We start from the raw sequence: 14052 nt of genomic DNA on the forward strand, positions 1-14052 counted from the left end.
TGAAGGTTAGAACTTATCAACACTTAAGTGCACATATAGTAATAACATTCATCGGATGCAGGGCAAATGGGAGAGGGGAGGAGAGGATGGGTATATATACACACCTAATGTATGTGGTGTGCACCATCTGAGGGATGGGCATGCTTAAAGCTCTGACTCGGGTGGGGCAAAGGCAACATATGTAACCTAAACATTTGTACCCCCCTAATATGCTTAAATAAAAAAGAATAGGATATGATCATTTCCACTATCCCAACCCATTATGCAGCTTGATTTAGAAATTGCTGCAATCTTAAATCTTAATGTATATAAACTGGCAATCCTAGCTTTAATAATTGATTTCCCAATCATTTTTAATTCTAACTTGTGTTCTGGTTGTAGTCCTCCTATCCTGTCAGCTCCCCAAATTCTCTTTTTTATCTTCAGACCTAGGGTGAGCTGCTGAGTTCACTGGGTTCTCTTTCTGACTATGGGAGCATCTAAGATAAACACATTTTTAAGTCCCTGTTTGGGAAGCGTGACACTCTGCTCTCATTCCCTCCATGTCCAACTGCTGCTGACCACGTAGAAGTCACAGTTTGACCACTCTGGTCATTGGTAGGAGAGTCGAACAAGGATGGGCTGTTCCTATTGCCAAATTAGTCCTGAGGAAGATGTATCCTGGCTCTCCAAAACTGGAAATAGGAATGAGTTTTCCTGAAGGAAAAGATGTTTCAATAACAATGCCTCTTACCTATTTTTTAAATTTGAATTTACAAAGTGTTTTTATGTACATTAACTCACTGAAACCTTATCAATTCTTGAAAATAACATGGTCGGCATTCAATAAATATCTGTTGAATGAGTGACTGTTTATAATTTATAAGGAAGGAAACTGAAGCTCAGAGAGGTTTTTCAAGGCTCTACTGGTGATTTGGGAACTGTAACTTGAAGCCATGTTTCCAGTTCTCCTTGCTACTCCACATCCCCTTGGTGTCAAACAGAAAGAATCTGTTACAGATGGGGTTTAGTTGACTATAAAACTATTAATATTGGAGTTGTGCTATATAATGGGACAAACAGGCTTTGGTAGCCTGGCCTGAGGTCTTAAAAAGCACAGATAACATTGTTTCAATGGAAAAATCAATTCTGAATTAGAGCATAATTCATCTGCAAATCATGACAACTTGGGTATATATCTGTCTTTCTGTATAGATATATAATAAATGCTCTTTAATACAGTGATTTACATTTATTGATTTTAAAAAAAATCATACATTTCAACTTCTAGAAATTTTGTGCTTTCTGTGTACCTATATCTCAACAGAATGTCATAAATTGGGAAGAGCCAGTTGTACATGTTTGTGTAAGGCCTTGAGGATCAGGTTCTGTAGATTTGCTGATAATTATTGACCTATTTAATATATTTCTCTGCCTATAGGGGAGGCATGTCAGAGTCTTGGTATGTCAGTGAGGGATGGAATGCTTTTTTGAACTATATTCACAAAACCTGGAGAATTCGATACATTCTCTTAAGGATGGTGTACCCCACTTCATTTCTGTGAATTACTATTATGGCGTAAGCGGCTGTAAGAATGTTGGGGAAGCGTTATGGAAGAGAGTCTGGTAAGGTCCCATTAGGAGCAGTGTTATTTGTTTTTTTAATGGGGAAACAAATCTGATTTTAAACAACTGGGGCTAGATTAACAAATCATGAAACAACCCATTTAAAGGCAAATTATCTTAAAAATAATGGAGAAAAGTATTAATGATATAGAAAGATGTCTATATTGTATGGCCAAGTTAAAAAGAAAATTCATCAAATAGTATGATCCAATTTTATAAAGCACACATATGTGTAGATCTTCAGGTTGAGTATTTATCGGTGACTTTAATTTTATTCTTTGGCATTTTATTAACTTCCAGAATTATTCCCAGGGAACATACATTTTTTTTGTAATTAGAAATAAAGGAATAAATGATGTGCTTAATACAATAAAATGGCTGCATCTTTTCACAGTGCATTATGAACAAAAGTGATACTAAATACGGCTACTAAAAAATTAACTATTCTGCATTTCTAAAGTTAGTAAGAGTCCTTCACATTTTTCTCCGAACCCCTCTGGACACATACTTAGAGATATCTTGCTTTATTGTTTATAAGTATAGATATGTTGGCAGTACAGCAGAAGTTGTCGAATCTTCTTAGTAGAAGGCAGAAGAAGGTCTTCTCTTTGATGGATTAACCTAGATTTCCCACAGGCAAAAGACCAGGAAGGAATTAATAGCTGCTTTGAATCCCTTCCTGTGTTGTGAGGTTGATTCTTAGGAGGCTTCATCTTAAAGCTATATTTTGGGGACCACTAGATGGCTCTCTGTGCCTCTGACCAGGTGAAGTCACACTGGATTCATTCAAATATAGATTTATTCATTTTCAGATACTTATTGAAGTAATTCTTTATGTGTATAACACAATGTGTGACAAGACTCAAACTAAGTGCTCTAGCACCAAGAATATCTGTGTGTGAATCTGTGTGTATACCTGCTCCTATTACATTCACAATATATAGAAGCAAATTATTTGTTTAATGGAATCTTCATTTATGAATCTCTGGTTGGAACTGAATAAATAGCATTTCATAACAGAGCCAGATTGTGATTCTGTTAGATAAAGACATGCTGAGCATTTAACTTTGTTTCTAAAAATAAAAACTTTTTTTAATCTGGAGAGTATTAACGCAATTTTTGTTTGGCTTCTAGTTGAGGCCTTTAATACAATAAGGACCAATAAATTCCATGTAGGCTGTGCAGCCACAAAAGTGCTTAGTACTGTACTAATGTTCAGTAAATTTAGTTAATGATCACCTCTCAGAGAGTAGTGGCGTCTCATTTCTAAGTCATTCCTAAGAATGTTACCAAAAGATACAGGCTGAGCTATTGTTTGGAACTGTACAGATTTAGCCACTTGCAGAGTGATGAAAATATAGACTGCAAACACAAAAGAAAATCTCACCTTTTAATACAGAAATAGCAGAATGCTTAAGTTTCAAAAGCCATGTCAAATTTGAGTGTTCAGAAATTTATTTTTAAAATAAGACTTTTCTAACTAACACCCCATGTACTCACCATTAAATTGGTACTAATTGATCAACACTTATGTGCACATATGGAAGTAACATTCATCGGGTGTGGAAGAGTAAATCGAATTTACTCTTCGTTGGGGATGAGTACGAAGGGGATGGGTAAATTCGTAACGAATGGGTGTGGGGCTTGCTGTCTGGGGGATGGGCACACCTGTATCTCTGGCTTGGGCCATGCAAAGGCAATTTATGTATCCAAAACATTTTTACCCTCATAATAATCTGAAATAAAAAAATGATAATAATAAAAATATAAGACTTTCTTATTTCTCTTATTCTTTGATGCCAATGCCTCATTAGGGTGGCAATAGGGATTTCCTTAATTGTACTCTTACTGTTGCTAAACCATTAGCCTTGAGAGAATAAAATACATCAAAATGTTATTCAGGGATATCTGTGGACATGCATGGATAATAGTGCATGTGTTTTACTTTTATAATCAGAAAAGCAATATGCATTTAAAAAGTCCCTCAAAGTTGTGTGGATCAAACAGTTTTGATATAGTCAGCATTCAATAAAACACAAAGAGTTTGCTTTATGGGTGTCACATTTTTATAAGCCTTACTATATAGCTATGCTACTGTCCCTTAAACTTTAGGTTAAGGTACCCATAGTCAGTTGCACTGATACAGAGAAAGCCCATATGAAAAAGGGGAAACTTTTGAATACTTGATCCATGTCAAGTCAGACTCTACCCTTTCTAACTAAAAGCCTAAAAGATCAATTGGGTTGTGATTACTAATGGATGGAATCACTGTGTCTTAGAAGACAGGAACTCAAGCTCAAACTTGCTTGAATTTTTTCTCCAGCTGCAAAGTGTGTAAGAAAGTGAAATAGAACCTGCCTTCCCAGGATAAAGAGGTCAAGATCACCTTCTATCTCTTTTCCACCTTCTGGCATGAGACTGTATGGGCAAGTACATTAGTTCCCTATGGTGGTGTAACCAATTACCAACAACTTAGTGGTTTAAAACAACACAAATTTCTTCTCATTACTTATGACTGGAGGTAATAGTTTGGAATCAGTTTCACTGGGCTAAAGTCAAGGTATGGGCAGGGCTGCATTCTCTCTGGAGCCTCTAACTGGAGAATCAATTTCCTCGCTGTTTCAGTTTCTAGTGACTATCTGTATTCCTTGATTTATGGCCCCTTCCTCTGTCTTCAAAGTGCATCACTCCAATCTCTGCTTCCTTCACCACGTCATCATATTACCTTCTCTTCTGACTCTGACTCCTGTGTTATTCTCATAATGACCCTTGTGATTACATTGTGCCCTCCTGGATAATCCAGGATACCCTCCCCATCCTAACATGCTAAACATAATCACATCTTCAATCCCTTTTGCCATAGAAGGTAGATGTGGGAATCTGGGGGGGGGGGCAATATTCAGCCTACCACAGCAAAATAAGCCAATTTGTATACCACAGACTCTTGTCCTCTATCTCTTCTGCCACTTTCTTCTTTTATTTGCTCAGACGGAAGGTGATAGATGTCAAAATTTAGAACTAGGAAATGCCACAGAAACTTGAGACCCAAGATGTGTGTTCCAACCGAATCTTTTTCTAAAGAGCTATGAAACAGTCCATTAATGTATTTATTAATGAAGGGAAACCATCATTTCCATTCTATCATTTTTTGAGTTTAGTTCCTCAGAGCCTCCTATGAGATGTTAAGGTAGTAGATGAGGAAAAATATGTGAGTTCCTCATTAATACTGTCTAATAGACCACAACGTCATTCTTAATCTCTGACATAACTGCTGTAAAAATTCGACCATCCTGAACCCATATAAAGAAGTAACTTTCTAAAACCAGATTTCAAAGTTCACTTCACTGTGGACCAACTTTACATACACTTAACTTTCAAGTGCACTTTAGTGAACCAGAACTCTAAGTGGGGTTTCAAAATAGCATATTTCAGCTGGGTAGTGGTCCTAGCTGCTTTGGAAGGCTGAAGAGGGAGGATACCTTGAGCCCAAAAGTTGGCCAGCCTGGGCAACATAGCAAGAGCCCTTTCTCAAAAGAAAAAAAAATTAAAAACAGCATATTTCTTCATTTTTCTCTGGATTGCTTGCTGGAACTGGATGTTCTAAGCCTGAATATTATGCATATATTGAAAATGCATATAGAAGTTCTCTGGAAAACAAGCAAAAATACTTGCATTTATATCCTGATTATTTCTATATTAATCTTGCCATATCAACACTTCGTGCTAAAAGAACAATCATCATCATCATCATCAGAACATGCTGTGCTCTAGATACTGTGTTCAGTATATTACACATATGATGTAGTCCTCACCATAAACATAGGAGATATTAAAATGTTATGATTCAAGGAATTGAAACATGGAGACAACATCAAGCTTGTTTCCCAAGGTAGGATGTCTAGTAAGTTGTACAGCTAAGATTCTAACATAGCTCTGAGAGTCTCAAAAACATAGTCTCTTAATTTTCACCTTATCTTTCCTTCATCGATATTATTATTGTCTCATTTGCATTATGAAGGCAATAATATTTGTCCCTCTTACTTCACAAAGTAAATGTGAGGATAAAATGATAAAATGGATGAGAAAGGACTTTGATAAATTTAAATATGATCAACAATTTATTTCTCTTGAAATTTGTAATTTTCTTTTTTCTTTCTTTCTTTTTTATTTCAGCATATTATAAGGCTACAAATGTTTAGGTTATATATAGATTGCCTTTGCCCCACTCAAGTCAGAGCTTCCAGTGTTTCCATCCCCCAGACGGTGTGCACTGCACCTATTAAGTGTGTATATGCCCATTCCTTCCTCCTCCCCCACTTTCCTGACACCTGATGAATGTTATTACTATATGTGCACTTAAGTGTTTATCAGTTAATACCAATTTGATGGTGAGTACATGCAGTGCTTGTTTTTCCATTCTTGTGGTACTTCACTTAGTAGGATCAACTCCAGCTCTATCCAGGATAATACAAGAGGGGCTAGATCAACATTGTTTTTTGTGGCTGAGTAGAATTCCATGGTATACCTATTACCTTTTTTCTCTTATTATTTTTTGATTGTATAGGTAATACATAATTTTTAGGAATATAGAAGCATGAATAAGGAAAAATTTGGACTTCTACCATCTAGTTATAATCACTATTAACATTTTTATAAAGTTTCAGACTTTATATTTTACCAAAATGAAGTTGCATTTTGCATATATTTTTGTAAATAGTCTTTACCTCTTTGTGTCAATAAATATATCCTTATTTTGAATGAGTGCACAGTATTCCATTGTAAATACATCAGGATTTAATTAATTAAATTCCCATTGTTTAACATTTAGTGTACAGTACACTTTTAGCAATCAAACCCGGAAATAGATATATCTTTCTTTTATCCTTTCCTCTGGGCTATTATAAAAGCAGTCATGGATCCAGTCTGTTCTTTGGTTGTAGGCTAACAAATATACTAAATTCAGAAGGAACCATTGGTCTTTTTTCTTCTTGATGATTCTTCACGTCCTACAATGCATACTTCTTCCTACTTCCCTACATTTTGTCTATACATTGATATCTACCTTACAGGGATGTTAGGAGGAAGCCTTGAAAAACATAAATGCTACAAAAATATATATGATTAAAATTTTTCCTCAATCTATGCTTCAAGTGAATAATGATGAAACATAATTCAGACTAACTAAAGAAGGAGTCATCCTGCCTAATTCTTTACCACTTGAACCCTTGCAAACTCATCTCTATCACTACACGGGCCCTGGCCTATCAGATACCAGCCTTTTAGTATCAGGGTTTTCTCCTGCTGAGATAATACCATCCCAGGCCAGGGACCAACCTGCTCCCTCAATGCCAAAGTTCAAACACAGTGGAGAGTGTTCCCTAAAAGTGCATGAATCTTACACAGTTAAGAAAAAGATCTGAGAATTTGGCTGAGGTCAGGCTGAGGGAAGGAGAGAGAGTTGGCTCAACTTTTAGCTCACCTTTCCCCCAATGGCTCGTTTTCCCCCCACAATCCCATATAGAAAATATCAGAGAAAGACAACTGAATGGCTTAAAGATTTCTATTAGTTTGTCATTCACGCATTCACTCATAAAACAATGTGGCAGGTGCTAAGAGATGTTCTTTTTTCTCATCTAGTTTTATAGATTTGGCATCACATTTCTGGGGCTGTATAGTTCCTTTACTCTCTGTGCACATGGCAGCAACTAGAGCAGGCAGGAGAAAAGACAATGAGATTTCTCATCTCTACATTTAGTGGTGCCACTGAAGTGAGCAACACCTTGCTATGAGCCCCACATAGTTGTCTAGGGCAATGGTACTCAAAGTGGCTCGTTTGCAAACTGTTATCTGTCCATGATGAGATAAGGAGCTTTGACAGTATGAACCAACACACTGGTTTCTTTATCAAGGGAGACTTACTGTAAAAAAAAAATCTGAATGAGCCAATGTGTGCTTAGTATAGAGTTGGTGAAGAAGGGGTGGAGATGGGGTAGACTCTGTGTGGCCATATTCTTAATGGATGATGAGTTTGCCTATAGAAGAAACTTAAGGCCAATGTGAAGGGCCAACATTTCTCAAAAACCTTGGGCATCTTATTGAATTTCTTGCGGCAAAACCTAAGGCTATAGAAGCTGTATTGGGTGTGTCATAGGTAAACAGTTGCCTTTGGTACAGAAACAGTACTAGGGCATGACTTCTTTTCCTAGGCAAGTGTGCAACCTACTTAGGAATCTAGGTTTTTCTCTTTTTTTTGTGGCTAAACCTACTTACTTTTTTCTAAGAGAAAAAAATGAGGAGGAGGGTAAAGAAAAAGGTGGGGGATGGAGACATAGTGTGTGTAAATCACATCCCATTTTGATTAGTAATTGCTAATGGAGAATTAGGACTTAATTGATTCTTATCAGATCGTGACCAACACCTCCCCACTCATTATTTGGTTTACACTATAAATTTTTCCAAAGTACTTCCACTTTCTCATTTGATTCACAAAACAGCTCTGTCAACATGGTAAAGTACCTTCTTTTGACTGGTAAGCGTAGATGCTCAGAGATAGAGTCACTTGCCCAAGATTACATGGCTAGTAAGATGCAGAGGCAGACTGGTAATCTTTTGATTATGATTTCACATACTTTCTATTACACTGTGTTCTTTTAACTAATGTGATTTGAATTGACTGGGGATATTCATGAAATAAAATCTAATGGTACAAAATCCATTGTGCTTTCTTCAATACCAAAAGATAAAAGACTAAGGAATTAGACACTGAAATTGGTCTTTAGATAGCTCAGTTGATTCAATCACAAATTAACTCTAAGATATAACGGTCAGGTAAGATCAAAAGCAAATATATTCTTTATAGAATAAATGATGCTGCAGTGGTAAGCACAAAGAAAAGTGGGAGAGACAGACTAATTGCTCAATACACAGTGTCTGCTAGTTCTCTTCTATGTATCTAGAAAAATAAATAAATATTGTAAGTAAATTACCAAATTAAAAAAGACGTCCAAATTAATCCCATGTCTCTGTCTTCAAGAAGAATCTGTAAAAAGATCACTACTAGGAAAAGTTTTGCATCACTTGACATTTAATTTGAAATCGTTTATCTTCAAGTGAGCAACAATTAGGTGCTATTATCAGCCATTCATCATAAATTGTAGAAGAATACATTTCCCCCAGAGGAGAGAGAGCTGTGCTTTGCACAGAGCAAGTCAAGGAAAACTAACACAGTTGAGAGCAGATATTTAAAAAATAAATGTCCTTTCCTGGTCCCCTCATGAGGCAACCAGGTTATGTAGTGATTTCATCATTCTTTCCTTGTGCTATACAAAAGTAGTGTTGTGCTAGCCAAATTCTAATAAACAGACTTCAGTACTCAGCCCTGTGTTGGCAGAGAAAATGGACCATCTAAAATACTTATATTTCCATTGCAAAAAATCATATATTAATTTGTTAGTATATATGACTAATGAAACAGGCAAAATTGTGGTAGGTACATTCAATAAGAGTTGAAAATAGGAGTTCAGTCACTTTTGAATTGCATCGGTTTGGCTCTAAGCCAATTATATTACTTCATTAACTCTGCCTAATGGAACTGAAATGGAATTAACATAAGATATATATTTTAGAACAATGTGTATTTGTCACCTCCTCAGCAGGTAAATTTTAAGAATGTAACTTTGAAGAAACTACATAAACCCTCTAAAACCTCTAGAAGAAAAACTAGTATGGAAAGATAAGAGAAAGAAAGTATAACTGTAGGAACTTAATGTAACTTTAAATGGAACTAGGTCCATATGCAACATTATTATTTGAAGGTCATAGGAATGGAATTTACAACTAAGAAGTGATCATTTTAATAAAATGGGTTAGCAGCAAGTGGGGGGTTTGAGTGTGATAGTGAAGTCAGATTTTTTTTGATGGAAACATGCTTTGACTCCATCCTAAGTGTAATGCTGTATTAAGCTTTTACAATGTAGTGACAATATACATACGTTTTAAAAGTTAACTAACTTTTAATGAATTTCCCTGCCTGAGGGAAGTTGGTCCCCTCCAAGCTGATGATCCTATGTGTTTATGTTTTGAATAAATAGTATGTTGAAATGAAACTATTATGCTTTTCTTAGGGGTTTGATCATCTTGGTGGTATCTCCTTCCATTCAAGGGTTGTGGCAGGATGTTACCAACACAATTACTTATTAATTGAAACCTTCATATGAAAGAAATCATCAGCCCAAAAGAAAGTGAGAGAAAACAGCTGTTGCTATTCCTGCTGTAAAAGCAATTTTTATTTTTTTGAATAAGAGACACAATTTTATTTTACTTGGTTATATGAATAAGTCCACTTTCTTCTAGAGTCCTTTATTCAGGTATTGACACAATCAACAAGTTAAGTCACAGGGCAGTAGAATTTGAGGACAGTGGCTAAATTGTCAATTTTATTTACTGTGTGGAATGACTTTGACATCCTTTTAGTTTTTGTTTTTTTTTTAAATCACATCAGTGTATTAGTGAAAGGAGAAGCAAGAGAAAGATCAGTTACTATTTTTGCTGAAAGCAGATTATGGTCATATCCTAAAATTACATATTACAGTGACTTGGCATTGAGCAAGACATTCTTAATATTAAATATTATAGAATGCCATTTAAATGACATAGTAAAATAAAACAAGTTAGATATGTTTGAATTTAAGATACAAAGGGAGATGAAAGAAAGTGTTGTCACTAGACAAATTAGATCTGAATTAATACAATAATCTTTCCCTTTCAAGATGTGTACCATGAAAGTAACAGTGACAACAGTGATTTGAAATGTTTCTGAATTGAAATGCAGAAGTAAATGTGCTTGGCAGAGTATTTATTTTATTGTTGGTTTGTCTCTGGTGGACTTTATTCTCTCAGTCATCTTAAAGCTTTAAAATTTACTGATTCTAGATTCTGCTTCATGGTTTTCCTGATCTTCTTGTTGTAATGTGCTATATGCTACTCACATCCATTATGGAACACATAGTTTCTAACTAAGAAACACTAATTTTGGGGGGGGGAAGTCTTGCTATTTAAGACTCTTGCCAAACAATCTGCAAATGGAAAGGAGTCTAGAGACTGTGACCATTATTGGCAACTTATGAAGTATTGGGTAATAAGACAGCAATGATGAGAAGCTAGTGATGCTGACTCCTGCATTTTGTTAGGTCTGATTCCTCATGGATATTAATAATGATGCACCCTATGGATGCAATTTCATGTTTATAACACTTTGGCCATTGGCAGCATTGTGCACCTGTGTTTTCCATGCCTTCCCATCTGCTGCCTACAGTCATTCAGATTCAGGTGACAGAAATATTTTAGATAAAAGTTAATTAGCCTGCACTCTGCAGATCAAATCTCTATAGTTCAGCATTAAATAGGAATCTTCTGGATAACTGCTGAAAGTAGTTTGTATTCACCCTTCCTAAGATTAAAAATGTAAGATTTATTTTTCTAGAAAAAGGATTCTTTAGTACTCCCTTGATATTTTATGCATAGATTCTATCAAACTTTTGGCTTGTATATTGCCCTTATTCAATTTAGTTCTTTCCTCTGCATATATATCAAAAGTGGAAGAAGAGAGATTAGAAATATATATATTGTGTCAAGCTAAAGGAATACAGTGAAAATGATGTAGAGTTAGAAATCCTCCAATGTCTGGACTCTTTTACTAGTACACTAACCAATGTTGATCAAGCTCCAGAACTTTCCTTAGTTTCTCAATCTTTGAAATGGGGCCAATGCCAGTTACCTATTTGCTTCATAAATACTTTGTGCAAGGCTTAATACAACTGGTTATTATGATAAAAGTAATGTATAAAATGCAGAAAACTCCTTTTGCTATAAGGACCCTATTTTGTCCTTAAATATTTATCTCCTCATTATTACTTGTCAATAGTTAAGTTCACAAATAGCTTCTTTTATTAAAAATATACTTAGTTTTTTTTAGCAATAAAAAACTGTATCATTAGATTCACGTTCATTTATTCTTAGATAATGGGAGCAGGAATGAGCTCAACACAGCAATTGCATACCAGCCTCCAAGTCTATGTCACATAGAAGGAAAGTAGGGACAAAGAAACAATCCTCAAATGAATCTACCCATCCGTTTTTACACTATTACGTATTTCTAATGCTTTCCAGTACCCCAAACTAATTAACCACTCTTCTATACCTATTGCTTCTTCTGTGCTAGTTGCAGATTTTCTATTTACTCAAAGGAATTCAGAGGGATGTGTCTCCTTCCTTACACCAACGCCTAAGGCTCAGGCACACCTTCTGAAGTCACAGAGAGCAGATGCTGCTTTTTCCAACACATGCTCTCAGAGTTCCTCTCCTGAGAGTAAGACTCCAGCAGAGAGACAGGACACCCCACCCCCAGACCCTGCTCTTGTCTTCAGAACCGTGACCGCTCTCCACGGTCCTGAATATCGACTTCTGCTTCTGTGGGGCATCTAGAAGATTTTTCCCAGCTGGTCACAACGTGAAGATTTTTTTTTCCCTCGCCCATGCATTCTCCCCACTTCCTTCCACCCACGACCCCCACCTCGCATTTTATTTTCGTCCACTCTTAAAGTGTTTTATTCTATTTCTACTGAGGTCCTTCTACCTATCCCCTATGCATATGGTCCCATCCTTAAACAATATCAAAGTTATAAAACACCAAGTCCCTCAGGACGTCACTGGGCCCTTTTTTTCTCTGCCCACACTACGGCCCCTGCCCCCAGCTGCGCCCATCTCCACTGCACGCGCCAGACTCCTCTCACCTGACTCTCCCGCGGAAACTCGTGGCGCACGATGCTGATCACTGGAATGTGCAGGACTGAGCTGACTAAGTCGAGCTCCATCATCTCGCCCAGGCCCTGGGGGAAGGCAAGCAGCGCCGATACCCCTTGCACCACCACGGTGTGGCACACACTTTGCAGAAAGGAGAAAGGGTCACTGCTCCACGGCGAGCTAGGGGAGGAGAAGGGCAAGAGCGGCAGATCGCCCAGGCCTGCCTCGATGGCCATCACTACTTCCAAAGACAGGTTGTAGGGCAGCAGCCCTTCCACGCGGTTCAGGTTGTCCACTGCGAATAGGAGGGCGTCCCGCGGCCACAAGGTCTCTGTCCTAGTTCCCTCTCCAGGCTTCCGGGCGCCAGGCGGCCCCCGGCCATGTAGGGTGCTCCCCAACCAGCGTGCGCCCGGAGAGGGTGCTGGGGGCCGCCAAGTCCCTGGCTCCGGCTCATCCCTCTGGGTGCCTGCCCGGCTGCCGTCCGGAGCGCGGCTGGCCGGGCGGGGGGCAGTGGTCCAGGGCTGCAAGTGTACCGCGCCCACTCTCACCGCGTGCCCGATGCGCTTGAGGATCTGGCAGGGCTGCGGGTGCGAGGAGGAGCCGGGCACCCCGGCTAGCACCAGCGCGCAGGGCGGTGGCAGCAGCAGACAGACCCTGCTCAGCAGCCACCACAAACTCAGTCTCCTCATTACTGAGACCCGCAGGGAGAAAGCGCGCCCCCTTCTGCGCCCGGCTCGCCCCTCTGCAGCTGCCGCCTAAGGTCTCCGCCTCCAGGTCCCGCGCGCGGCTTCACTGGACTCGGCGAAGCGGTCCCAGGAGCTGGAGCGGTCTCCGGGCCATCCAAGTTGAAGCCTAGCGCACCCTTGGCAGTCTCAGATCCCGCTCCAGGGTCCCTCCGCCTGGCATCCTCTGCCCGCCCGGTCACTGCGCGGAGCGGGGCAGGCAGCGGGCGGACGCCTGTCACCCGCGGCTGGGGCGCCTGTTCCCTGCCCGCCCCATCTGCAGGGCGCCTCGGGCACTGCGTCCGGCGCGAGAGGCGACTGGGCTGAGAAGCAGCCGGAGTTCCAAGGGAGCAAGGGTGACAGAGGAGCAACGCTCTCACTTGGATTCTTTTCCTTTTCCGCCTGAGAGTCACCCACTTATTTCCTGGGGTCGCGTTGGAGAGGGCGTTCACGCCCGGGGTGCGGAAAAGAAGCCAAATCCGCCTCTCTCCACTGTCGGCCACACTCTTGCAGGCTCCCCCAGCGCTGGCTTCATTTTCTTTCTTCCCTCGCTACTTCCTCTCTTCCTTTCTTTCGTTCTTTTTCTGCCCAGTCGCCACCGCAGCTTGCTTCCTCGGAGGAGCAACGCGACTGGCCAGCAAAGGGTGGTTCTGCTCGGAGCGCCAAAGTTCTCCCCGCCTCAGCCGGCGCCTCCCTGTTGCTGCGCCCTGGCGCCAGCCTGTCGCTTGGCTGCGCTAAACGCCCACTGTTGGTGAGATCCCCGAGTGGCACATCCACTGCCCCAGGAAAGTCCTCTCCCCTCAAAAGGCCGGGAGCCGCAGTTTGCAAAATTTCCTGAGACCTCAGAGGGAAATGACTCTGAGCCGCAGAGAATTCTGAATTCGGAGTCGTGTCCCAGGCATCTGAAATCCAGTGGTTCACTGAT

General features: G+C 39.6%; 1 protein-coding gene across 1 annotated transcript in view; it reads right to left on the minus strand.

Annotated features, from left to right (window-relative positions):
• GRIN3A (glutamate ionotropic receptor NMDA type subunit 3A) overlaps positions 1 to 13769 on the minus strand; it is a 154403-nt gene extending 140634 nt beyond the window's left edge. The window contains exon 1 of the mRNA XM_012768941.2: positions 12396 to 13769. Within this exon, the coding sequence (XP_012624395.2) occupies positions 12396 to 13094 (699 nt within the window). The 5' untranslated portion in view covers positions 13095 to 13769. The remainder of the gene's footprint in view (positions 1 to 12395) is intronic.
• Positions 13770 to 14052: the final 283 nt, after the last annotated feature.

Source organism: Microcebus murinus, chromosome 12, assembly GCF_040939455.1.
Source record: "Microcebus murinus isolate Inina chromosome 12, M.murinus_Inina_mat1.0, whole genome shotgun sequence".
Classification (NCBI taxonomy): Eukaryota; Metazoa; Chordata; class Mammalia; order Primates; family Cheirogaleidae; genus Microcebus; species Microcebus murinus.